Here is a 26,271-nt window from a genome sequence, read left to right on the forward strand (position 1 = left end):
TGGTAGGTTGATTGAACGCTCTAAAATTGTCCCTAGGTGTGAGCATGGATAATTGTTCGTCTATGTCTGGCAGGCAATTGGCTGGCAACCAGTTCAGGGTGTCCCCCGCCTAACTGCCCGAAGACAGTTGGCATAGGCTCCAGCATGCCCGCGACCCTGGTGAGGATAACCAGATCAGAAAATGGATGGGTGGATGGATATTGGCATTAAGATGGCGGACTTGGACAAACATTTTGGATAAATATGGACATTTTGGACTTTAAATATTCAATGTTTCATACTCTTTTGTTCCATAGAGAGAAAGTGAGAATGGGCGTTAAAAGAATCATTTCAAAGGCGTGTTTTAATTAGTTTAAGTGTCTTTTGAGAAGTTTAATTGTGTTTAAAACATGTGGGAGGGATAAAACTAGTTTACAAATGTTTGAAGTCTCCCCGTCTTGCGGATTTTTGACTCTAATGGTTACGCTGCTGTCATCTGAGATTAATTTGTTGTTGCTTTGACTCAGTCTGAAGAGCCCAGAACAGGCTATTTAAATGTTGCTGGAGTGTACATGAGCACAGTGCATTTTTTTTCTCCTTTTAAACATATGGCGAGCTATTGCTCTGCAATTGGCTGGTGACTAGTTCAGGATGTACCCCGCCTCTTGATCCCTCAGTTGGGACAGGCTCCAGCTCACCCACTAGAGAAAATGACTGGCTGTGGAAGCTTTCACAGGCGACATAAAATGACATCACATACCATCTGGTTCGTGAGCTTTGAGTTTCATTAAGAGTGCGTGACGAAATTGTCCAAATAAAAGCTATCCAAACCAATCTGTTAAACCCTGGAGAGGATTACCCATACATCATTCTCACAAGTGGATATCGACTTTCTTTTTAACGGGCCGTCTGCACCGCAAGGACAGATCGTGTGCACCCACACAAATACCTGACAGGGTATAGTTGTGTTCAGGTTTGGTGCTTTTGCAACATGAAATCCAACCAGTTTCTTTAAGTAAAAAGCTGCGAACCGGCCAGACTGGTTTTGTGGTTGTGTAATCACAGGGTAAATGCATGGAAGTCGATGGCACTGAGGCCCCCGCCCCGTTGCCCCACCCCCCTCCCTCCACATGAACAGGAGAACATGTGTTGTTTGGACTCGACTCGACAGTAAATTTGTTTGAGTTAGAATACATCAACAGTAATGTGTTATCATTGTACAGTAGCTCTGGTATTTGAAGTGTCTCTCTTCAGATGACGTTTATGTTCAGTTTAGATCAGATCATGTATAGATGACATGTAGTTGAAGAACACGTTTGGAAAGGGCTGTTATTTCTTTCAAACTAAATCTCAGGGAGTTAATAATATGATCAAATAAGAAATTGAATGAGTGTGCACATGCAAACTATGTTTGCATTCATTTAAGAATGGCTCAGATTCTATTTGGAACGACCCCGTGGCAGGCCTCAGGGTAAGGAGCAGTAACAGTACTGCGCACTCACTCGGCAGCCTGTGCGTTTGAGAAAGGGAGTTGTGCTTCATTGATCGTCGTCACATGGAAACACGACTGGGAAAATGTTCAGGAGCCGCAAAATGTAACCAGAGGCTGAGTGCGTGCTGCAGCTGCTGCTCATGCCATCTTTGTATGCCAGTAGTCAGGGCTACTCACCGAAACGTGCAGTTGATAAGCCCCACCGCAGTTCACGCTGACAAGTCAACAGCTACTCTTCCGCACGCTTCCTGCTCAGTGAAATTGACACACAGTCATTGCACTCACTCGTCATGTACTCATCGGGTGCTACACAGGTAGCTATGGGTGGGTTTTGTCCTGTGCTCGCATATGACAGACACATATTTATTTGTCGGAGGGGGCTCTGCATGTCTGGTTGCACAAAGCCTGAAGAATGTAGGACTATCATATCAAGTGAAGCCTCCACCCAGGAGACAGAAATACACCATGATTCATTCATTCATTACATTTCATGCACTCATTTTAATCCCTCGAGAGGGGAAGGGTGTTCATTTACAGTATGCTGACTCACTACAGTTGACCAGGATTTTTTTTTTTGATATCCTATTTTTGTGGCTGCTCAAAATTGCATGTGGTTATTGCATCTCCTTCACAGTCATAAGGGTCTGGGATCAAATCTTGGCTCTGGCATTTCTGTGTGTGGACTTTGCATTTTCACATACGGGTACTTGGGTTACCTCACACGTTCCGAAAATATCAAAGTTGAAACTCACTCTAAATTGGCTGTAGGCGTGAAGATGGACCTGAATGATTGTCTTTCAAGATGTTTTCTGTGATTGACTGGCGACCAATCCAGGGTTTTCCACACACTTTGGTCAAAAGTCAGCCACAACCTATACCATATTTGGTAAAAAAATGGATGGATAAATAATTTTCTGCATTTTACATCATAAGCTAGCACTTGTCTCATTATTCACCTGGGGACAGAAAATTGATGAGCGAAAATATGTTCATAGTTTTTGTTCCGATTTTATTTTATTTTAATTTTTTTAAGCTACAATTTTTGGCACATAAGCTACCAAGTACATCCCCAGCAGACCAAGATATGTATGGTGCGACTCTGGGGTCGGGAAATAAAACTTGTTAATTTTTCACCAGATGATTTATGGCACAAAACTTTGCGTGAGACTTTTTCATTTGTAGTGGTGAAGATGAAGAGAAGTTTCACCTTTGGTCTGAAAAAGACCCAAATCATCCATCCATCCACTTTCTAGGCGGGGTTCATCCTGTACTGGTGGGCAGGCTATTGCTGGCCACTTACAGACTAAGAACACTTCACACTCACATTCACACCGATGGACGCTGGACAATTTCTTAACCTAACATGCCTGATTTTGCAATGGAGGAGGAAGTCGGAGTATCCGCATGCGTGGGGAGAACATGCAAACTTATGGAGTTTGCTGATGAACATGACATTGCTTATGAACAAAATGTTTGGCGTGGGATTCCCCTCCGTTGCTTAGCAACACGACTGATCGACTCGACTCGTACATTGTAGTACTTCTGGGGCCACGGCGCACATGGTCTGAAATAATGTCTGGTAAATGGAAACAAATCTCGCTGTCTGCAAAGGCTGAAATTGTCTCTCACTTTCAAAGGGGAGTCTCCCAGTTGAAGCACGGCCGAATCTATGAATTGGCAAAGTCGACAATTTTGACAATCATCCGTAATGGCAACAAAATCATTGCAGAGTTCGAGGCCAAGAGATTGAAAGATGATCGTAAACGGCTTCGGGACGCAGCATGTCCTGAACTGGAGATGAGGCATTTTCATTCGCTGACTGAATGTTTTCAGAGATCAAGTAGGAACATTACCATTGTTTGTTTCATGTTTAGTAAAATCTTTTTTTCTTCATGCTGTATGTACGTATTTGTAATTGACATGTTTATATTGTATTCCATGTTCATGTTTTTACATCTATAAACGTTCATACTGGATTATACATCGTAGTTGGCTGCCATTTCATCAGAAATGCTTACAACGAACTACCTTTGTTGTGTCCCACATGGTTCATTGTAACCAGGTTCGACTGTAGTAGGTGTAATAATAATGCATTTGGATCTGTCACATGACATTGCATGTTGACAGTGGCCTTTTTTACTTTGAGGTATTCTAACAGGATGGCCCGGTGGATGACTGGTTAGCACATCGGCCTCACAGTGCAGAGGTGCAGGGTTCGATTCCGGCTCGGGCCTTCCTGTGTGGAGTTTGCATGTTCTCCCCATTCCTGCGTGGGTTTTCTCCGGGTACTCCGGTTTCCTCCCACATTCCAAAAACATGCGTGGCAGGTTAATGGAGCCCTCTAAATTGTCCCTAGGTGTGAGTGTAAGCGTGGATGATTGTTCAGCTCTGTATGCCCTGCGATTGGCTGGCAACCGGTTCAGGGTGTCCAACGCCTACTGCCCGGAGACAGCTGGGATTGGCTCCAGCAAGCCCCACGACCCTTATGAGGATAAACGGATTAGAAAATGGACAGATATTATTCTAACACAGGACAATAATGAGACTGACTCCTGTGGGAAACTTCCCTTCAAGTTTTTATCTGTGCAACTCAGCAGAAACAAGAGCACTTGTCGAAAATGTTCCCACCAACTGTGAGACACTGGTGTGTGATTACCCCATTGTCTCATGTGATTTCAACAATGATCTTTTTTTCATGTGGCAACGACCTTTGGGCTTCTGAATAAATCTAACAATGTGCCCACAGGCATCTGCTCTGATGGGAAAATGTTCACCCAAACTCATGAAGTCACCCAAGTGACACTGTGGTGTGGGTGTGGGATTTGTATTTGCATATGTGCCTGCAACCTGTATCCCAAACAATTCTGTATGGTCTGACCCATTAAAAATATCTAGTGGGTATCCACAACCGATGTCCATTTTTCTAAATCAACACTCAATAGTGTTGCTTATTTATTTATGAAAGCTGAATGTTTCTGTGATGGATGATCGTAAAGGCCGTTGCCATTTATCCCAGGGGACCTAATATAACACAGCTCATCTTAAGACAGTAACATGAGATGAACGCACAAATGCATCTCAGCAAAGCTGTGTTGTGTCTGCGCGTTGAAAACAAACACCCCAGGCAGTCCGAGGAGCAGTGAAGCTGTAGGAAGATGACGAGAAAGCGAAAAGCGGTTGGCCTCCTGACCACAGGGAAAAGTTCCTGTTTACGCATCTCAGTAATAGGGGCTTGGTTCCTAACGACTGACAAGAGGACATGCAAGTGCTACTGCACAACTTCACCTTGAATTTAACCTCGCATACCAGTAGATGTCCAAAACATCCATCCATTCATTTTCTACAGCACATATTGTCTTTAGGAGTTCGGTGACAAACCGGTTCTTAAATGATGCAGAAAAGTGGCATAGTGCAGTAACAAAGGATTGAGCTCGGGTCGCCATGCCAAAACCAGATGATTTCTGTCATGTCCTCTGTTTGTTTTGTTCCAGCTCCATCTGGAGTGAAGGGCGTTTCCCCCCAGCAGGTGCACCTGTTCCTTGTTCCCACTCAAAGCCTTGCCCTGCATTCAAGGGCTGCTAAATTGCCTCCTCTCTGTCGGATTATTGACCTTGGTGGCTGTACTGCCTCAAGTGATATTTCCAGACCTTCTTGCTCACGTTCCTAGTCGCTCTTGTCCATTTAGATTCCGGTTTCATAAGTGTTTTTGTTTTAGAGATTTTTGCTGATTTTGGTTACGCGTGATTGGACTCTTGCTATGTCGTCTTGTGTATTTTCGGGTTTTGCTGTTACCCTGCCATTTGCAAGCCCTTTCCATTCATGTTTCATTTTCCTGGATTTTTGACACCAGCAATTTCTGTTTGGAATTTGTCGGACCTATGTTTTTCCTTCAATATTTTTGTTCCGGATTTTATTTGTGTGTACATTTGTGGGATCCCATCACCATTCAGTTCGTCCACAGCGTAACAAGTGGTGCTGCTTAACGCACATGGGAAATGTTTTAATCAGATTTTTTTTTTTCCTAAGACAAAGACAAGTTGTGTCCTTTAAAATCATAAATTGATTTACCACAATTGAGTTGTCACATGGGTATACTGCAATCATCAACACACACACACACACACACACACACACACACACACACACACACACACACACACAGATCTCAAATTCATACAATTGAGGGAAATCCAGAGGAGACTGAGAGCTGTGTCACGGTAGACCACGAGGTTTCTACCCCACGGCTAAACACAACAAACACCCTGCAAGGTCAACTTCAACGGCCACTTCTCTAGTTTGAATCCAATGGCGAGCGGTATCACACCCAGCTGTGGTAACAGTGTAAAAGAGTCCATAAACAACCCACCCTTTGGACCCCAGGTGTCTGGGTGGGGGCCACTAAACATCCCTCTCTTGTGTCAAAGGGCTTCAAAGATTTCCGTGGGGATGTGGGGGGATAGTTTTCTCCAAAAGGCATTGACCAATATTTTTTATTTTCAAATTTGTTCCTGCTTTGTTAGGGTCTCAAGGAGGCCTTTGCTTTGGTTAGTCATCTGGAGAACAATGGGTTTTTTATATACATTAGGTCCATTTGTAAAACGTACAGTGTTGGTGTTTTGTCTGCTTTACATTGAATTTAAAAAAGAAAAAAACTAATTTTGGGTAGCTCCATGGTTTATTTGTTTTTTTCTGAAGTTAATGTATTTAATTAACTAAATTCATCCCGAAACTATATGGATGTACAAATTCCCAAGAGGTAGCAGGTAAAGATTGTGTAAAATATGGTTGTGGAGTCCAGGGGTCTCAAGGATGAACACTCTCTCTGGAGAGAGTTTTTTGGACACAAAGCAGGAAAACCCAGAATCCCAAGATAATGTCAATGACAGACCGATGTTCTATGCTTTCATATAGCCTACATTGTGTTGTGTTCATCATTTATTTGGATATGCTCCAACCTCAATGGAAAGAAAACAGAGCTGAAGTCTTGGATTAGCGTCAGTGGCAGATAAGTTTTTTTCTTTGTGCTCATTCACAGACAGGTCGATGCTTTGCTGTATTTTGTCCTGATCTTGTGTTCATTATAGTGTTTGATATTGGCATACAGTGCCTGTTGGTGCCAAACTGCAAATAAAGTCAAGCAGTCATTTGAGAACGTTCATTGAGTTGAAGGAGAGCTATAGATCATTTATTTCTTATTTTGAGGATTCTTTCTGGACACCTGCAGAGGGAATGCTGAGTTGAAATAAAAGGCACCAAAACACGGACAGCCCACTTGCAAGAACGTATAAAAGAGTTAAAGGGATAGTTCCCACGTCTTGACATATGCTTGTATACAGAAAGAAGAAGATGACCACCACAGTGACCTGTCCAGAGCCTGAATTAACATGGCCGAAAATCTCTTAGTGTTACAAATACCCTTGTTGCCATTATTACCGACAACACTTCCTCCTGTTGTGTATAAAGGTTTGAACATTATGTTTTATTTCCACAGCATATTTTGTTTTTGAAACAGCTGTAAAATTCCATTGTTCCTTGGAGCTGTGTCATTCTGAAATTCTATATACCGGTAATTTATTTACAACAATGTATGATTTCAACTGGTATTGATCATATAAAACTGTTTTATGCATAAGTGATCAGTATATTGGTTCAATACAATACAATACAATACATGCTGATTTTACAGCATTTAAACAATACTGAACCAATATACTGATCAATTATGCATTAAACATTGAAGATTTCTGTACTGGAACTTTTTCTCAGGTTGTAAAAATAAAATGTAGGTCAACTATATTTTGTTTTTCCTAAAAATGCACATCAGAATACTTTTAGACATGCATGATTTCTCCATTGCGAGACTAATAAAGGTTTTCTTATCTTATCTTATGGTGGGGACTCAGTTATGTTCAGGATTTTCTTTGCTGCATCCGGCCCAAGGTGTCCTGAATTTGAGTGGGATGTAATGAAATTGCAAGAATATCATTGCAATCTGGAGATAATATGCATCTCAGTGTGAGGAGGTTTGGCTTCAGCTGAAGGCCGTGGGTCATCATGACATAAAACACACAGTGGAAAAACACCTAAGAATGACGAAGTACAGAACATTGGCTTAATCTGAGCCCCGATCTTCATCCCGTTGTATAATTGTGGAAGGAGTTTCAACATACCATCTGCACAGTTTTTCATGAGCTCATTTTCAGTAAATGTTCTTTTATTACTTTTATCAGTTTCATGTTATTTCAATGGCTATTGTGGTTTTTCTTTTCTTTAGCAAGGGTACTCATAATGTTGCCCGTGTGTCTACATTGCTCACTATCATGTACTGTACAATTAAAACCACTGCACTGGTTTGCAATCAGAGTACACACACTCACACACACACACACACACACGCACGCACGCACACACACACACACACACACACACAAAAAAAATCACAGACACAGTTATTATTGCATTAAACACCATTGTATTGCTATGACATGAATGAATGTCAGTTTCCGCCCATCTCCATCTGGACAATCAACATGTTTTCATACATTCCCTTAAAATCAAGGGTCTTGAGGAGCAAAACTCTTCCCGGTCGCACGGCAGGACAACAAAGGAGCTATCCAAAAAGGCATGCTGTGAGAGGACAGACTTTGATGAGTCCCCGCTCTCCAGGAATGTTGACTGCCCCATGAACAAATAAGCAGTCAGAATATGTAGTGCATATAGAAAGTGTGCAACGTACATAAATTCGGACAATCTATGATCCTCAAACTGAAAAGCTAACACTTTGTAAGTGGCTGCAGATGATAAAAGGCACCATGAAAACAAGCATAATAACAGCAATTGATTTGTAAAAATGACGCATGTCATAATGTCAGATTCATTGATAGAGTGCTAAAAAAAAGTCAGAGACACACAAGCAGAGATACTCATAACATGTCGGCCCACAGAGACAAAATTGCCAGTACATTGAAATCATCAGTGAATAAATACTGATTGTAAAAAAGGAAGCTATACAACAGTTATTTAAATGAAATTGATACTGATTTTGTACCCCGCCTACTGCTTGAGGACAGCTGGGATAGGCTCCAGCACGCCCGCGACCCTCGTGGGCATAAGCGGTTCAGATAATGAATGGATGTTCATATTCATAGCATTCTGATAGGAATCAATGAAGTTTCACATCATAAAATGCCATGATACATGAAGGCGGATAATGTGCAGTCAAATGCATCTGTGAAACATGTGATGAAGGCAGCGTTGTGTTGCATTCGATGGAAAACCACCAACAATAACATAGACACCAAATGTTTTCCATAAATATGGCCAGCAAGCGATGTCAAAACGGACCACCTCCAGCCATGACCTGCTCATCTTGGTTTTTGTGTTGTCTACGCAACCTGTTCATTTCACTTGCAAGTGTGTATTATGTCTTTTCATTCCACATCCAGTCCACTTGGGCAACAACAAGGACCAACTGGGGAGATGGCTCAGGGCGGGTGTCTGAGATCATGAGAGAAAAGGCTACTTCAAGAGAGGAGTGGGGTCAGTATGCGCAGTAATATTGTTACATTGGGATTAAAATGACAAGCGTGAGTGCTCAGCCTTTCTTCTTCTGAAATGAAGATGAATAGTGGCCATCGCTTACGATCACAGTCAGATACACTCGTCAAGTAGACTCATTCTATAAGGTAAGAACCCAAAGAACAGTTTTGTACACTGTCAAACTTCCGTCGCCTCATCCCGAGTCCCCTCTGACCTTCATTTTATAATGTGCCTTGCGCGTTTTTGTCTACATGGTGTCTCAAAAGGCGTCCCTCTTGGCCGAATGTTGCATAGTAAGATTGACCCTTCAAGGCATAGTTGATGGATATTATTGAGAGTCGGCTGACCTTGTGTCAATGAAAGCTGCTTCAGCTTTGGCAAAATTGTGAAGAGACACCAACGAATAATAAAGTACTGTAACTACACAGGGAAGGGGGTGATTCTTCCTTTTCACGACACTTGAGTAGGCCTTGAGTGGGGGGAGACTATCACAATGAATGTGGCAGTAGACGTAAACACAAGACTTGAGAACAAGGAAAGAAGGTCATTTCAGACTCCTTCTTTTCAATTATCTCACAGTAGAAGGGCAATGTGAGTCCCTCTCATCATAAACTGTGGAAGTCCGCTCAACATAATTTAAGGCACTGGACTAGATTATCTTTTTAGCATAAAAAATATTCACATAAACACCCGGCATGTGTAAATGTATCCAATTAAGGGCTAATTAATGTTGCTTGACAAATTTGTTGTATGGGGGTGCTTGTCACAGACAGCGTAAGAAAAAAAAAAGACTCAGTAAAAATAAGATGTAATGCCTATCAGTGGTGCAAAAAGGGGGATTTTCTGTTATACCCACTGTGGCCAGCACACGGTGCTCTTGAGTCTTCAGCTGCTGATCGACAGAACCTCTTCTAAAATCAAATTGTCAATTTGAAATAAATATAATTTATGTGACTAGAAATCAGTAAAACTACAGTTAGTTTGTAAAACCAACAGGCACAATATAAATGACATTTTACTTTAAAATACTTTTTTGTTTTTTTAGAAAATACACTTGTTTTGGTGCACCAACTGTAACAGGATGCAGAGTAATAAAGAGTAGAGCACTTGGTGGCATCAGTGAGTGTGCTGGTCATCTTGGTCAGATGGTGACTCCTTAAGGAAGGGACTGAAGGATGAGCGCACAGTGCGACCTCGCAAGGGCTGCTGCACACGGAAATTGTTCACCATGCTCTTCTGGACCTCCTCCTCGGCCGAGGTGAACAGAAGGCTCCGGAAGACAGCCAGCTTGGAGGGAACAAAAGACAGAACGTACATATTTAAAAGATTTTCAAATGCAGGGTTTTTTTTTATTGTGCCCTGTGATTGGTGGGCAACCAGATGAGGAGCTACCCCCCCTGCTTCTTGCCCAAATTCAGGGTATAGGTTCCAGCTCACCTGCAGCCCTAAAAAGGACGAGCAGCAAAGAAAATGGACTGTAGTATTCCTTCACGTATACATACACATTAGATGCACATTATTTAATATATGTTAAGGTCAATCGGTGATCTTGTGATACAGTGATTTAAGTCAGAGGGGCATAACAATCTTGAGCCTTCTGAACTTAAAGCAACACTGGAAATATGAAGTGTCATGTAGAGCCTTACAACATGGAAACAAAAAAAAAATGGTTCCCCCTCCCTCCCTCCCTCCCTCCCTCCCCCTCGAACTACTCAGAAAATGTCTACGTTCACAGAAATCAGAAGTAGAAAACATGAACAACCGAGACACCAATAGTAAACAGAAAGTGACAGCTCTTGATGTCACAACAAGAAGCTCGATGGGCATAGCACTTCAGGCTGCGAACAGGCTGCCGAGCACAATGGAAGCACATGTCCAGCATGTCGAAAACGACGAGCTTTTCAAGGCAGGTCCAGACCTTCCCACTGAACTTGGCAACCACTATTCAAACCTTACCAAAGAAGGACAACTTGAAAGATCGGAACAACTGGCGTAAAGTCAACCTCATGATGATACCAAGCAAACTCCTAGCAAAAAAATAATTGTGCTACATCTTACAGCGGCAGTAGATGAAAAGCTCAGGAATGAAGAGGCGGGATTCCATCAGGGGACAGATGCATTGACCAGCTATTTGCACTACACATCATAGAACAATGCACAGAATGGCAGAGGCAAGCCGAAATTTGTTGGACTATGGAGAGGCCATTGATAGCATACATTGTGATGAACTCTGGACCATTTTAAGGATGCATGGAATCCCGCAACATATGGCGGACATCATCAAGACCTTCTGTGCATTTCAAAGGCTGGGTAGGCTGTCCTGAGTAAACAGAGGAGTCTGACAAAGATGTGCAATGTCAGAATTTCTCTTCAACATCATCATCATCCACTGCATGACGGGCCATACAACAGAAGACAAAACAAGAGGTGCGCCGACGGACCCTCATGTCAGCACTGGAAGACCTTGATTTTACAACCAATGAGGGCAGTAATGGAATGAGAATGCCGACCAACATATTTGAGTCCCAACAACATAGAACAAGAGCAAAACTCAAATTATATCTGGGCTGTGTTCTAGAGACACCGTGATTGTGACGCGGCATGGAACGAAAGCCAATTAGGAAGCGACCAGAAGCTGGCGCTGTTACCGGTTACAATAGAGGACCACTTGGTTGTGTTGGGTGTGTTTCTCCCAAGTCTGATGCTACTACAATGAAGTTACTGCAAAAGTCAGCTTAGCTTCTTCCATTACTTCTGCTACTGCCAGGAATTGTGCTCTTTCATCCTCACTGAATTTTCTGGAGGCCCGATGCCTTGTGGCGCTGTGCTGCCTCTCACAGGCCAGTCTTGGTACTACGACAGACATCTGGTTTGGGGGGGTGAGGGGCATTGCCATTGTCAGTGGAGATTTTATGTGTGTGGTCTGCTGTGTTGGTAATCTCAAAAACAGCACACATCTAGTGCAGTAAGCACACGTTTTCCTTGACACGTGTATGTGTGGGCTTTCACACATTAAAAAAAAAAACTGTATACCTTTGCATGTTTAAAGACGCTGATATCTTGTACGTTATTAAACATAAATGTCATGTCTTTGAGTGTGCTTTCCTTTGCCGCTCAAAAGGAAAATCTCTTTTGTTCCATGCAGAAACAATGGGGAAAAGAAGATATATGAGAGTGATCGGAGCGGAAGGATGACGCTACTGCCTATACCTGATCATGGCTAACTTCTATGGCCTGCTTCATGACGATCCAGGTGACAGACTCTGTCAGAGGAGGCGTTGTAAGAGAGCCGTGGTACGTCCAGTAATCCTCAGTGTTGTTTGGCAACAGGCAGCCAGCATCAAATTTCGTAAACTCGACCACACTTCCCTGCAGACATGTCACGCAGCACACAATGCAGGCTACTTTAAAATACAAATAGTAATTGTAATTCAGTGTTAGTATGTTAAAAAAATATATTGTTACATAGTGACAAGCATCTCAACATTCTTTAAAGCGAATACAATGTGCAATTTTGGTATTTTGGCAGGAAACATGAAGTCGATGCACATCATTTGCTTTGGAGGGCCACATAAAATGACGCTTGAGTTAGACACCTGTGATCTAGAGTATACGATCACAACTCAATGATATGACTATAATAAGCGTTACACTATTGCAATTTTAAATGCATTATCAACTGACTTTCGACTACATGCGTCACTTCGTAGTAAGCAGAAGGGATGAGAGCAGGTCACTCTCCTGGAAATGATACAACCATCTATGTGATCGACAAATACGTTGACAAAGCCACTTCATTAGGTAGACCTGCATAATCTCATGGCACCATTGTAAGAGGTGTATGAGAAATGCGGCTTGAACAAGGATAGCTCTTGTAAGTTCGGACTGATATTATCGGAGAGTTATTCGTTTAGCAAAACTGCATTGCGCGCACATGCGTGTGTGTCATAGTGGATTTACCTTGTGTCTGATTGCAGGGAGAGCATCGACCAGTTTCTGCAGGCCATCGTGTCTCTTCCCCACCTACACGAGCGTGGAGTTGTTTGGATTAAGGATGTGCATGACACATCATGGGATCATTTGCAATGATTCAAATTTTGGAGCTAACTCTTTAACCATGTTGTGTAATTCGAGATAATAAATTGGTGGAGGGAGAATTTGACAGCCAGAGTTTGCTTAAGACCCAAGTAGCTTGCAGCCAAACGCCCTACCTTTGAAATCTAAACAGGAAGTAAGTAAGTTTTTATTTCTATGTCAAATTATACATATAATGTGAAATGGTATGAGCATAAACACCGGCAAACACAACTAATGGATACAAAATGTTATTTTTGTTCAGATGATCTCTCAAGGACATAATCATTCATCAATTTGCTACACGCCATGTCATCATAAAATGGAGCCTATTCCACTTTATTTAGAGTGAGAGCCACGATGCACCCTGGACTGGTCACCAGCCGATCAGAGAGCAAAATGGCCCCCTGAGATGGACAGAAATGGGTGGATTTCACTGCTTAACTCATATTCCACAAACACTTTCTTAATCAGAATGGCATGTTTCAACTAGTAGGGCTGCATAGAACATATTCTTGTCAAGAATTGTTTTAGGGTGACTTCCCCGTTTAACATGCATTTCAGAATGTTGGATGAAGTCGGGGCACCCCGGGAAAACCCAAATATGCAAGGGAAAGAAAATGCAAACACTGTTACCCCAGAACAGTGAGTCGGATGTGCTAGCAACTAAACCATTGTCCCGCCACAAATACAGTTTATGCAAACTAGAAGCTGAATGTGTTCTCTGAACATTCTGTAACTGTGCGTGCGGCGTGTGTGTGTGTGTGTGTGTGTGTGTGTGTGTGTGTGTGTGTGTGTGTGTGTGTGTGTGTGTGTGTGTGTGTGTGTGTGTGTGTGTGTGCGTGTTACCTTGAGAAAGACTCCAATAACCGCCAGGCCATTGTCCTCCATCACTGCCTCCTCAAACAGACTGTACTTATCTGAGTTCCAGTGGACCAAATGAAGCTGAGAACACAAACAGTACATGTCAACCATTAGCTTAAATGCAAGTGCAAGAAGCAATAAACTGTGAACTCAAACTCCTCTTCGACTCTCCCTTGGGTGCTTTTCCTTGACTGGTTATTGTACAGTACTTTCTTTGTGACTAAAGAATCGTAGCCGCTACAGAAAAGTATAGTGCATATTGGATCACGTTTCTTGTGAATTATCATGATGTCAAGCAGGTTAGATTTGGCCATTTGTATCTTAGTTGGTAGTGTCATGCCAAAACAACGACTGTATGTACATAGTATGTAGTTTTGACGAACTTGTTTCCGGTCATATGCAGTGATATTCCTCCCTGCACTTTGAAGTCTTTATTCTTATTTTTTCCAAGTCAAAGATCTTGTTAAACGCATGTGCAAGTCAAGCCGTTTGCATGTTTATTTCTTTTGCATCCACCACACCTTCCTACATTTGCATCTTTGTAAGACATTCAAACCATGCATAAGCATGTCCCTTATCTTTTTGTAGCATTTATTTTATCCTATTTTGTTATCTATTTTCACAAGCCTTGGGACTCACAGGGCTATCTTGGGACTAATTTCATATTTTCATGCAATATCATGTGGAATTGAGTGTTGGTATGACAATAAAATTCCTTTAATCCGTGAAAATAGAAGTCCACCCAATCAAAGATTCTGTCTTTATAAGTTTGACAGGGTCAGAGAGGTAACGCGTGTAGTTTCCAGTTGTGTATAAACTCATAACTGTCGTTGTTCCGAAACATTTTCACTCTCTGATTTGACTAATTGAGGTAACCAAAATACTGCATTAGTTTAAGAAAAAAATATCAGCTTCAGCGCTATCATTGATTAAAAGCAGACACCAAAATTAGTTCAATGCATGTAAACATCGAAAGTGAATTAATTTGATTGTTTCTTAAACCATGAGCAATAAACATTTGAAATGATAGCTGATTTAAAATGCTCCTGGGAGCTGTGTTCAAAGGTTATACGTGCAGTACAAGTTTTATTGTTTTATTATTCTAGTTGTAAATCTCAATTTATTTCCCACACTGATAATAAGTGATAAGTTACATCAATGGGACTACTGTACTGCACATACAGGGGGAAAAACAAGCAATTTACAACAACTGCTCATTATCAGATATCATTGACTGCAATTTGAGCCTCCATGGAGCGTACGTTTATGCAAAGTTAGCTGAGTGATGGGAACTGTGACATGAACACATTCCTAGCATCGGCAATTTGAACTTGGCAAACGACACATAGAGGGTGTAGGTGGAAGACACACCCGTAACTGCAGAAAATTGCGGCAACAGATATACACTTGGTGTACCAGCTAAGCTACGAGCAGAAAAGAAAAAAAAAATTATGTAGATAAAACACAAGATTAGATTAGAAACCTCACTTTTTGTTCCTCACCATCAGCATTGCGTGACATGTTAACGTCACTGTGATTAGCATGTGACATTAAATGTGAGCGTTGCATATATAAGTGCTGGAAAAGTAATGGTCACTGTTTTTTTTCTTTTTTCTTTTTTTTTTTTGTTTGAAAAAAAGCTGCCTGCTGAGAAACTGATGGCAGCAGTTAAGACTGAGCCCGAACACTAAATATTGAGGTCGTTCAAACAAAAACAGTGAGCTGAATGACACTGAAACTGAGCTGAAGGGAACTGTGAGTTGAGTGATTAATGAAAGCTACTCCATTCTTACCGTGCATAGAACTGTACTTTTGTGGAATAACAATTGTTAATTAATGCTCAGAAGCTAACTCACAATATATCTTAATGGATGTCTATTGCAGTGATCATGTCTTGCATCCATTCATTTTCTAGAGCGCTCCTCTTGTCCATCCCATCCTACTCTAGGTGAGAGGCAGAGTACACCCTGGACTGGTCACCAAGGCACACATATAGACAAACAAGCATCCATACTCAGATGTATTCCAACGGACAATTGAGATATTTCAATTAACCTATAATGCCCTTTTTTTCAAATGTGGGAGGAAGCCTGAGTGCCAGGAGACCTGCAAACTCTACACAGAAAAGTAGAGGTGGGCATTCCGTCAGTAATAAGAGAAGGTCCGTCAGTCTGGCACTGACAGACGGACGTTTCCTGGTGATTCACAAGAAACTTCGAAAACCTGACAGAAGAATGAAGCAAGGACACAAGGGGGTTGTCACCAGAATCGTCACTAACCAGGTCAGCACCGACGGACCTTCTCAGTCCGTCGCTGACGGACTCATGTTTCGCTGACGACTTACGGAAACACGCGTCATGTCTCTCGCATGTGTTTGTGAGCCAGGGTGACAAAACACGCATTGCTTGGAGTGGAGAAGAGGAGGGAATCCTCTGATAGAAAAACAAAGTTTGAACATTGCTTGTCAATCTGGTGACTGGTTGTTGTGTGGGCTGATGAATGCTACCATGATTGACAGTTCAACAGCTGTAAACAAATCAATCCATGCATCGGATTCGTCAACTTTCTCGTTTCCTGCTCTCGAAGCATGCTTAATTTTTGTATGCCTCTCGGGCCCACAGACCGCAATGATATTGTCCCACATTGATTTTATTTCACCACAGTGTGTGTGTGTGTGTGTGTGTGTGTGTGTGTGTGTGTGTGTGTGTGTGTGTGTGTGTGTGTGTGTGTGTGTTAACTTTTATTTAGCTCTGTGTCTGCTTGCAAGGAGAGGTCGAAAACAGGCAGGATATGGCTCGTGAGGACCCGGAGTTCCCTACACCTGTTCTAGGGTGAGCATTATAATGCGGAATTTTCTCAGCTGATCTCATAATTTAAACATCCAAGCAAAGGCCGAATAGGTGAAACGGCACATTATAGACATTGTAGCATACCTCTGCAGGAAATAACCTCCTGTCCACGGTGTGCTCTGACCCCCAGGCGTTGCTCTCGCCCCAGTGGAAGTGGAACTGGCACAGCCTAAATTTGTCTTGCAAAGGGCCCCCTTTCAAAGCTGTGGAAGAGAATGAGAGGACATGATTTTTCCAGAGTTGACTTTCAGAGACCAAGTTAACAAGAATAATAATTGGAAAAAAAAAAGACAGTATGATATCACAGTAATCTTATTCTCTCAGAGGAAAACCATTTTTCAGAAAGTATGGGCAGGTGGGGAGGTTGTTCATGTAGTAACGCAGGCCTACAAATAGCCTGATCATTTTGGTGAGAGGCTCTAGTGAACTATAACTCATCACTGTAATTGCAGCTATTAACCTATTGCAATACATCCAATTGGTACTTTGTTCGAGGGCACCTCAACAGTAGCCAGCATTCGAAATAGCATTCTCGTCAACAACAATTTGCATTAAAACTAGAAATGCTGAAAGATTAAAATTGTAACAGGTAAACAGCACTAAAAAGGAACAAGTTGCTGCGTAACTCTAGTGTTACAATTTCTACGATTTTCGTAACACATGGGTTACCCCATATGTTTCAATTTCTACAATTTTTGTAGATTTATGCGTATTGTCATCTTTAAATCAAAGACAAAGCATAAATTTGTGTGATATGAAATATTCCAATTCATGTTTTATTTATATAGATTTATATTTATGTTTTGGTCATAGCACAATACCGCTTTTATTGTCCATAGAGGGCAAAAATACAAAGAAAACACTAAGAACTATATGTGTATGTATAGCACTGATGCCACTGAACATGTCGAGTGGTTGAAAGTGAAATAAATATTCAGGAATAATACTTTTACAATTTTTGTAAAATTGTATGTTGCGTTGTATAAACTTATTTACATCGACTGCAGCACATGGGATAATGATTTGACCTTGAACTAGCCAAGTCATAAATAGATTGATTTCTAATTTGGACTGAAGTCAACGAGTCATAACTTTATTTTATGAGCAAATAGACGGTCTAATTTGAATTCAAAAATTGTAGCAAAAATGTTGCCTTTTACAAAGCTAATAAAGCTCGATTTTGATCATGGTATTATGGAGAGCCAAATGGTCATCATGTTGCCACTGACCACGTCTATAATCAGTTGAGTCATAAAATATTGTTATCTTATCCGCATTTCAATTTTAACCCTTTCATGCACCCAGCATTCTAAGGCCATAATTCAAAGACTCCAAACATGTGACCTGAATCAGAGTAATCTTTCCTTTTTAAAAAAAAAAAAAAAAAAAAAAAGGAATTAGCACAAGCAGTCTGTTCCAAGAGTTGATTTGTCAACAGTCGGCTTCATTGCGTAACCCAGTCACGATTATTCTTGCAGTCTCGAGCAGGTGTAGGGAACTCCAGTTCCTCGAGAGCCATATCCTGCCCCGTTTTAGATCTTTCCCTACTCCAACATGATGTTTTTCAGGCTTCTACAAAGCTTGCTGCTGAGCAGATCATTTGAATCAGAGAGATCTAAAACAGGCAGGATATGGCTCTCGAGGAACCCGAGTTCCCTACCCCTGCTCGAGAGAATGACTGACACAGTCACAGTCACATGACAGTCACCAGATCCACATGGTGGTTTTATCTGTGGTTCTTCTGCGTAACGTTACATTCATCACTGACTTTACCACAGAACACTTTTTTTAAAAGCGGCTGACAAAGGAGAGCATCTTTTGCGCGTGGTGGAAACTTCTGAGTTTGTTCTGAATTCAAGGGAACGGAAATCAGTAATACTGCCATAGAAATGGGAAAGAGCGAACTATAGAGTTCATTGATAGCGTAGCCGCTGTATTTTGAGAACATAAACACATGAATATTTTACAGAAGATCACTTACTTGACTTGTCCGTAGTGTCATCATATTCAACCAAGAAGGAGTAACCATTATTCCAGATTTGCTGACAAGTTGTTGGGTCATAGTCAGCGATCAAATGTTTCAGCTGGGAATCAAAGACGCTCTTGCGGACGACAATATCAATGGGAGACTGGCGGTCACCTCCGGGAACTGCCAGGGGGCCCTGCCACATGGGATGCACTGGATCGATAGGGGAAGGGGGGGTTGGAACAAAGAAGAGAAAGACAACACATGTCAAAATATACAGTACTGTAACTGGATGTCTCATGCCAACACGTAACAAAGAACAAACCTACTTTTCAAGTTGTATTCGGCTGCTTTCTGCATGGATAAACAGCAGTCCATTTTAAAATGAAACAGTAACTTTGTCACTGTGAGAAATGACTCCCGACACTTCTAGACAGACTCGCTTCTCGGGCTGCCTGAAAGAACTGAATGCAAAAGTAACCGCTGAGTAATTCCACTTCCTTCTAGCCGTGCATTTCTTCCTTAAAGGTAATGACTAAATAAGAGCGAAGTGGGCTGGCTGTACACAAAGTGACCTGCGGAATGTCCTGGCACGCCCCCAGCTTCCCACCACAGGGAGGGAATCAAACCGGGACCCCTGGCTGGGTCAAAAAGCCTTCTCGGGTCAAAGTCCGTCCAAGGACCTGACTAATTACGAAAAAGTCTGCTTTCACTCCCTGCCTTCTTCTGATTGCGTCTTCTCCTGAAAGTCTGAGAAAACAAATGCACTAGTATGCTTGAAAGGGTAGCCGAGAAGGAAAGTCGCTCGCTGCTTTATGCATGTGAATGCATGTAGAGAGGAAACAATCACTGCAGTGTAGCTCTCAAGGAGTCGGAAACAACTGCTGATTGTCTTCATCTGCAATCATGCAGCACAAGGCTTAAGGTTTCCGCTGCGAGCACAGCTGAACAGGTCTGACTGGGAGATGACCTTCATCTCCTTAAGCCTTTCGCGACTCCTCCTGGGAGCACTTGGCTGCCTAATTCTGTTATTGCCGCCGTGCGAATGACGTGCTTTCAAAGCTTTTCATGCTCAGTCAGCCGCTGTGCGTCCGCTCGGAGTCAGTTCCGGTCTACATCACGAGTCTTCCTCACCACAAAGCGAACAGGAGCAATGCTGAACCCTAAGTGGAACTTTTACAAACTCCAAGAAGACAGCAGCAAAACATCAGTAGAGGTGAGAGACACTGCATCTCTCAAATCTGAAGGGGTAGTCAGAAAGAGAGAGCTGCTAACGTAGAAATTCAGGTTGAGGAGTGGTTTCAAACCACACAGTGAGCAAACATGAGAGCAATGACTACTACGGAAACTTTGAACTTATGGAGGAATGAGGAGGTGTGGCTAATTCTGTTGAACATTCGGCTGTGTTGTCCCCCACAAATTAAACACAGACACGCATTAAAGTGATGTAAAATAAGTGCCGGATTGGATCTAGCAGAGTGGTAATTTTGTCCTTTTGTGTTCGTTCCCACCGACCACTGTCATGTGGATTATACTGAGCTGTGCGTGAATAGAAATGGAGCAAATGTTCATCTGAACAAAGACCAACGACATCATGAAAATGAAATGAAATGAAAATGAAAATTAGTTTACATAAACTTAAAGCACATCATTATAGTCCATGAATTTGGACATTTTTCCTGTACTCAGGTTGTGTAGTAGTTGTACTCAGGTTGTGTAGTATTTGTTTTCTGAGCCTGCAAAGTATAAATTAAACTAATTAGTAACAATTAGCAACGGCATTTTGTTGCAAAGCCCGAGGAGATAGCTGTCTCTGCATCTTGCGCACAGTCATCTTGAGATAAAATGAAACTTCTGTATGCTGCATTTGCTTTACATATTTTCTTTGTGCTACTAAATCGTTGCACCAGCAAAGAACAAATAAAAATTATATTTGTACCCAAAAAAAACAAAAAAACAAAGAAACATCCCTTTAATTTGAGGTTTTCATTTTCAGCTTTCTAGCCAAGTTCGAGAAACTTGATTTGCAAGTACTGTACACCTATGTAATATTTGCTGCATAGAAAAGCGATAGCAGCCTCTGCTGCCCTAAATGATAACTGCAGGAAGCAGGTGTATTGTCTGTTAGGCACTCTTTCCTCTTGGCTTGTGCTTGTTTCTACTTAATTCTGCAGTGATATTCGTCCGTGTGAAAAAAAAAAAAAACGATTGCCGCACAATCCTGCGATATAGTGAAAAATTTGCAATACATGATTATACATGTATGATTTAAGACTCTGCAATCCTTGTGGCCCTTGGATGAAAAGCTTGAATACCCTTGATTTAGATTAATGCATATTGAGGAAGCCAGAGTACCCGCATCGACTTTCTATGATACGTCATTTTATTTTCTGTCAAGAAACAGGTTGAGAGTCTTGAGACATTGAAGGTGTATCTGTCCGTCACAGTTTCCATCCGTACTTCAGGCCGACTCACATGGGCCCAGTCCGTCCCTTGTCAGCGAGAGCCAATCTGCATTGAGAACGTAATTTCTCGGTCACACCCGGACACCCACATAAGCCGACATGCAGCCAAATAAAGACCCCCCCCCCCCCCCCCAAAAAAAAAAAAACAATAAAAATCACACACATACACAGACTGTGTGGTGATTGTTGAGATAAAAACAATATGGGACACATCTTACTGTGGTCTGTGGGACTGAAAGGTATGCAATGTCATTTCATTTTTTAAAATGTTTTCTGTATTTGGCTGTGTGTCAGGTGTGCGGCACCTGTGTGCGACGTAGTACCGGCAAGTCCGTCCTCAATGCACTCGGACGGAGTGGGCCAGCCTGAAATACCGACGGAAGCTCACCGACGGGACTCACCGGACTACCGATTCCACCCTCTGCAAAGAACCATTCACACTGATGGACAATTTAGCGTCTTCATTTAACATTCGTGTTTTTGGAAAGGGGCAAGAAGCTGGAATACCCAGAGAAAACCCACACAAGTACAGGGAGAACATACAAACTCCACACAGGAAAGCCGGAACCGAGATTCAAACCCCAAACCTTGGAGCTGTCAGGAAGATGTGCTAAGCACTACCCCACCCAGGCTGCAAAATAAAACAACACTTGTCAAAACTTGTATTGTTCTCACACAAAATTTCAACGGCCAATTCGACATTTGAAGTGATTAACCTGAACACAATATCCGTGCAATGGCTAGGTAGGTGCAGCAACCCAACAGAATGAGATTTGATATGAGTGGAGCATTTTAAGTGAAATCTGGGACATATTGTAAGTATGATATCTAACCTCATACCAAATTGCTTTACAGCATTTAAGCCTCAGTTGTGTGATTACTCTGCCTCATCGTTCTCCAAAAAGAATGAATGATTGTGATAATTTTTTTGCTGAAATGAAGGCACAATATGGCACCTCTAACCTTGGGGGAAGTGAACTCATGCATTATTTGCCTCTGAGTCAGACACCTTGAACCAGAGTGTCCATACTGGTTCTGATTGGCACAAGAGAACAAGAAAGACGGGTTCATGGGTGTGGCGAAGAAGTTGCAGTCACTTCTCACAGAGGAGTTTGTATGATTCGGATCAGGGTCTAAAACACACCAGGAACCTGTTCAATGTGTTGCTGCAGTGTTTAGGAGGAAGCAGAATTGAGTGGCATGGTAAATACTAACTGTACTATGCGTCAGTGGTTGTCAAATTTCAGTCGGGTTCTGGCAGATATACGTCATAGTGATGCTTCTCGAAAAGTAAACATACTAGCATCCTGTGTCGTAGACAGATAAGGAGATTAAACACAAAGGCTCATAGAAAGACTTCCCTGTGCTACACATGGGGATCGTGGAGACTATGGAGGGACAGGAAACCAAAACCTGCATGTATCAGTGGAATACATCTTCAAATTCAATTACAACGCAAATCTAGTCCGAGTTTTAGAGCACTCTATCTGCACGTTTCTAATATCAACATTACTGCAGATTGCTAGCTCCACGAGCCAAAATGTCACACACACACACAGTAGCCCAACAAAACATTCACAACACATCGTGGCGTTTGCAAGAGCAGCTACTCACTTTGCGACAACACATATCTGCTGGAGCACGCTGTTAGATTACATCCACGGACGGGAGTGAGCCACTGACTCCGCCTGGTGTGCCTCAAGAGCTGCCGGTGAAGATGAGAAGCCAGAGGGCGAATTACTGATGACAAAGTCACCATCTTGATGCAGTCCCGCGTTTCCTCTTTCAAAGCAGTCGGCTACCAAAAAAACTTCCCACACACCGTGGTGCTTTCCCCCTGACCGTACAGCTAACCACTGTATTGTTCAATGAGCCCAAAGTTAGCTGTCAGTTAGACAGACGTGAAGCTGCACTGACAGCAGGCTGCTTTCTCTCTCTCTCTCTCTCTCTCTGTCTCTCTGTCTCTCTCTATCCTCTCTCGCTTTCGGCATACGCTGCCAAAAAACATAAAACACATAGAAAAAAAACAACAACTGTCTGTATCACCCTACAGTGTCAATTCGTTGGAAATTCCTGAAAAGATAACCGATAAGTACAAAATGTCCTCTCTTCCCACCCGTCAAAAAGTGTTGACTACAGAAAGAGGAGGGTCCGCGATGTCAACCAATCAGCGTCAACCTCAGAGGGGCGGCAGTGTCAACATTGGTGATGACGGCATAGGGATTGTACTGTACATTACTGCTGTAATACATAAGGTCAGAGATTCACTTAATAAGAATGTTTTGCGCTTGGTGTATAATTTGTTGATTGATCCATATCTGACCAATTGCATTGAGGTGTGCGGCATGCGCTGTTAAGGCCTACACTGAACCACTCTTTCGTTTACACAAATGTGCCGTTCAGAAAAGTGGATATGGGGACTACACTAATCCAATATTTATGCAGCTCAAATCTCCAAAATTAAATGAATTGGTGGACCCCACCCACTTTTACCTAATAGCTTGCAAAATAGATTTAAGTAGCTTTTCAGTTTCAAAAAGGATGGTGAAACGAATGGTACAATGTTCATGACTATGCATTTTAAGATTGAAAGGAAATCACTTTGCGAGTGCTATCAGTAAGAAATATTGTCTGTATAAACCCAAACTTTAATCCTTTAACACAGCAAATATTTACTGGAGTGGCATAAATGCATACAAAACAGATTTAGCTGATGTTGGCAAACCCGAACAGGTAATAAGTTGGTTTAGTGTGTCAAGAATCAACATTTTAATATGGCACATATTGCAAAAAAAAAAAAAAAAAAACCCAAAATACCCTGCAGATCGGCCAAAAAAAACAGTTTAAACGTGATAAAAATACATTTTCCTGAAAAAGTTCTCGGAAGTTTCAGTGATAGACAAAATCAATGAGAGACATATTGTCCTATTCTACTCCTAACATTATTTGAATCTTTCCACAACAAAGACAGACACTAAAGGCTGCTTTTAAATTTGTCTTGTCCAAGTTTATTGGTCCAAAAAGGCTTTCAAGGTCTGTCAACAAATGTGATAACAACGAAGTATGAAATTGTCAATAATATATAGGTCAGGTCACTGGGGCAGACAGCTGGGCAGACAACTCATCTGCAGTGTGTCAGAGCAAATGTGTAACTTCATTTCAATGAGTTCAATTTTCAACCTGTGAAAGAAATTTGACATTTATCTAAATGCAACCCGACCCAGTGTCTCATCAGAAGATGTAACTAAGGCCCCAGGTCTAACTTTAAATAATACACTGCTGGTAATGTTTCACGATCGTTACATCAGAATACCAAAGAACTGCCGACATTGCAGATGGTATCACTATCACTGCAGACTAACACATTAGATGTACAGAAGAGGTAGCACACAATCGCCTCATGGCACCGACTGCCCAAGTGCCCCTGTGCCATCCCAACGGAGGTCAGATTTGAAGCTGGTCTTTAAGCTTCAGCGGCAAACACCAAGTAGCCGCCAGTCTATTTTTTCCCCATCCTATCATTTAAATATTACATAACAAGAAAAAGTTTTGGTTCAAACAGTAAGTCATTTGTATATTGACAACGCACAAAACCCCTGACTTAAGTAGTATGAGTAATAGAGTAGAAGTCTTCAGAAATACAAAAGAAAAAAAATTATACCATAAACAGATTCATTTTATAGTTACTACCAATTAACAAGAACAAAAAGCTGAATATTTTATAACGTTGACTATATTTACAGAATCATCTGACAAGAGCAGTGCGAGTATGAAAACTGCCTGGAGGCGGGAACAAAAACCAGAAACTGTGCCTTGTTCTTCATAAAAGGTGTGTTAAGTCTACCGTCTGTCTTGAAACAAAATTGCAATAGTTCGTGATCCTCGAGGAAACCAGAGGAGAGTTTAGTCCAAAGCGATGATGTCATCATCACTGTCATCAGGGGTAGCTTCTGCACTTGACTGATCTGTCCGTGGGCGCTTGGTGGAAGACTCGCCAGTTTCTGCGTCTGAATGCTTCCTCTTGGTGGTGCTTGTGACTGCTGCAGAGCTGGATGATGCCTCAGCATCAGCATCATCAGAGTCCACAACCATAACATCATCGTCGTCTGCTGGGACTAAAAGGTGGAGGACATGATTATTAATAACATGACAAGGATAAGATGGAAAAGGAATGCATGTAACATTCGTTCTTCCCATTTATAACCAACAATCAAAAAAAAAAAAAAACAATGAAATACCGTATTTTCCGCACTAAAAGGCGCACTGGATTATGAGGCGCAGCTTCAATGAATGGGCTATTTTTTAATTTTTTTCATATATTGCACGCACTGGACTATAAGGCGCAATCTACAATACATCCACTCGATGGAGCCACAACCCTTCATTTGACTTGAGAGGCATTCATGACCGCCTCCAAAAAAACTTAAATTAACGATTACTTCAATGAAACTACGAAAATTGAAAATACAGTGAAACTCCTCTACAACAAAATCGTGTTTGCAGCAAGACATTTTTCACTGTAGCATATTTGATCTTAGATGTAAACACACACGCATATATATATATATATATATATATATATATATATATATATATATATATATATATATATATATATATATATATATATATATATATATATATATATATATATATATATATGTGTGTGTGTGTGTGTGTGTGTGTGTGTGTGTGAGTTCTGATGAAAAACCTGAAATTAAAAATTGGGCCTAATTGGTCAACTTTATGTGACCAAGTAAAGCTACATTAGCTTGTTAAATGCTGCTACTAATCATCTTGGGCACGACCCATCAAAGCACGCATGCACGCACGCACTTGGCCGATCACACATGAATTAGTTTACACAAAACGCTATTCAAATACTCGACATTCAATGATTAATCTTCCTTTTGTGTTCACACGTGTACCCTTTGTGGCTTCCGTTCGGGCCGAAATTTCGAAATTTCCAAGATAAGGCGAGGCCATGAGAATGCGAGACGAGGGTATTACTGTTGTGGCGACGCCACAAAAGCTGAGCGCGCC

General features: G+C 41.7%; 2 protein-coding genes and 1 long non-coding RNA gene across 5 annotated transcripts in view; 1 reads left to right on the forward strand and 2 right to left on the reverse strand.

Annotated features, from left to right (window-relative positions):
* Positions 1–7,661: 7,661 nt before the first annotated feature.
* The window catches only part of LOC109530406 (uncharacterized), a 19,742-nt gene continuing 1,132 nt past the window's right edge, over positions 7,662–26,271 (forward strand). Inside the window, exons 1-2 of the long non-coding RNA XR_002171008.1 lie at positions 7,662–7,673; positions 20,241–20,244. This is a non-coding gene — a long non-coding RNA (uncharacterized LOC109530406). The remainder of the gene's footprint in view (positions 7,674–20,240; positions 20,245–26,271) is intronic.
* Positions 7,927–26,271, reverse strand: part of ca5a (carbonic anhydrase Va) — a 22,138-nt gene continuing 3,793 nt past the window's right edge. Inside the window, exons 2-8 of one of the 3 annotated variants that reach the window (XM_019894088.1) lie at positions 22,843–23,160; positions 18,779–18,976; positions 16,882–17,000; positions 13,934–14,029; positions 12,971–13,033; positions 12,221–12,379; positions 7,927–10,297 (exon numbers count right to left, since the gene is read on the reverse strand). In XM_019894088.1, coding sequence (XP_019749647.1) covers positions 10,127–10,297; positions 12,221–12,379; positions 12,971–13,033; positions 13,934–14,029; positions 16,882–17,000; positions 18,779–18,976; positions 22,843–22,987 — 951 coding nt within the window. In that variant the 5' untranslated portion in view covers positions 22,988–23,160 and the 3' untranslated portion in view covers positions 7,927–10,126. Of the gene's footprint in view, positions 10,298–12,220; positions 12,380–12,970; positions 13,034–13,933; positions 14,030–16,881; positions 17,001–18,778; positions 18,977–19,092; positions 19,228–22,842; positions 23,364–26,271 lie in introns of those variants that run through there. The other 2 variants (XM_019894087.1, XM_019894089.1) reach the window with 2 other exon arrangements.
* Positions 23,861–26,271, reverse strand: part of uba2 (ubiquitin-like modifier activating enzyme 2) — a 13,042-nt gene continuing 10,631 nt past the window's right edge. Inside the window, exon 17 of the mRNA XM_019894086.1 lies at positions 23,861–25,343. Within this exon, the coding sequence (XP_019749645.1) occupies positions 25,132–25,343 (212 nt within the window). The 3' untranslated portion in view covers positions 23,861–25,131. The remainder of the gene's footprint in view (positions 25,344–26,271) is intronic.

Source organism: Hippocampus comes, unplaced genomic scaffold, assembly GCF_001891065.2.
Source record: "Hippocampus comes isolate QL1 unplaced genomic scaffold, H_comes_QL1_v1.1 scaffold104, whole genome shotgun sequence".
Classification (NCBI taxonomy): domain Eukaryota; kingdom Metazoa; phylum Chordata; class Actinopteri; order Syngnathiformes; family Syngnathidae; genus Hippocampus; species Hippocampus comes.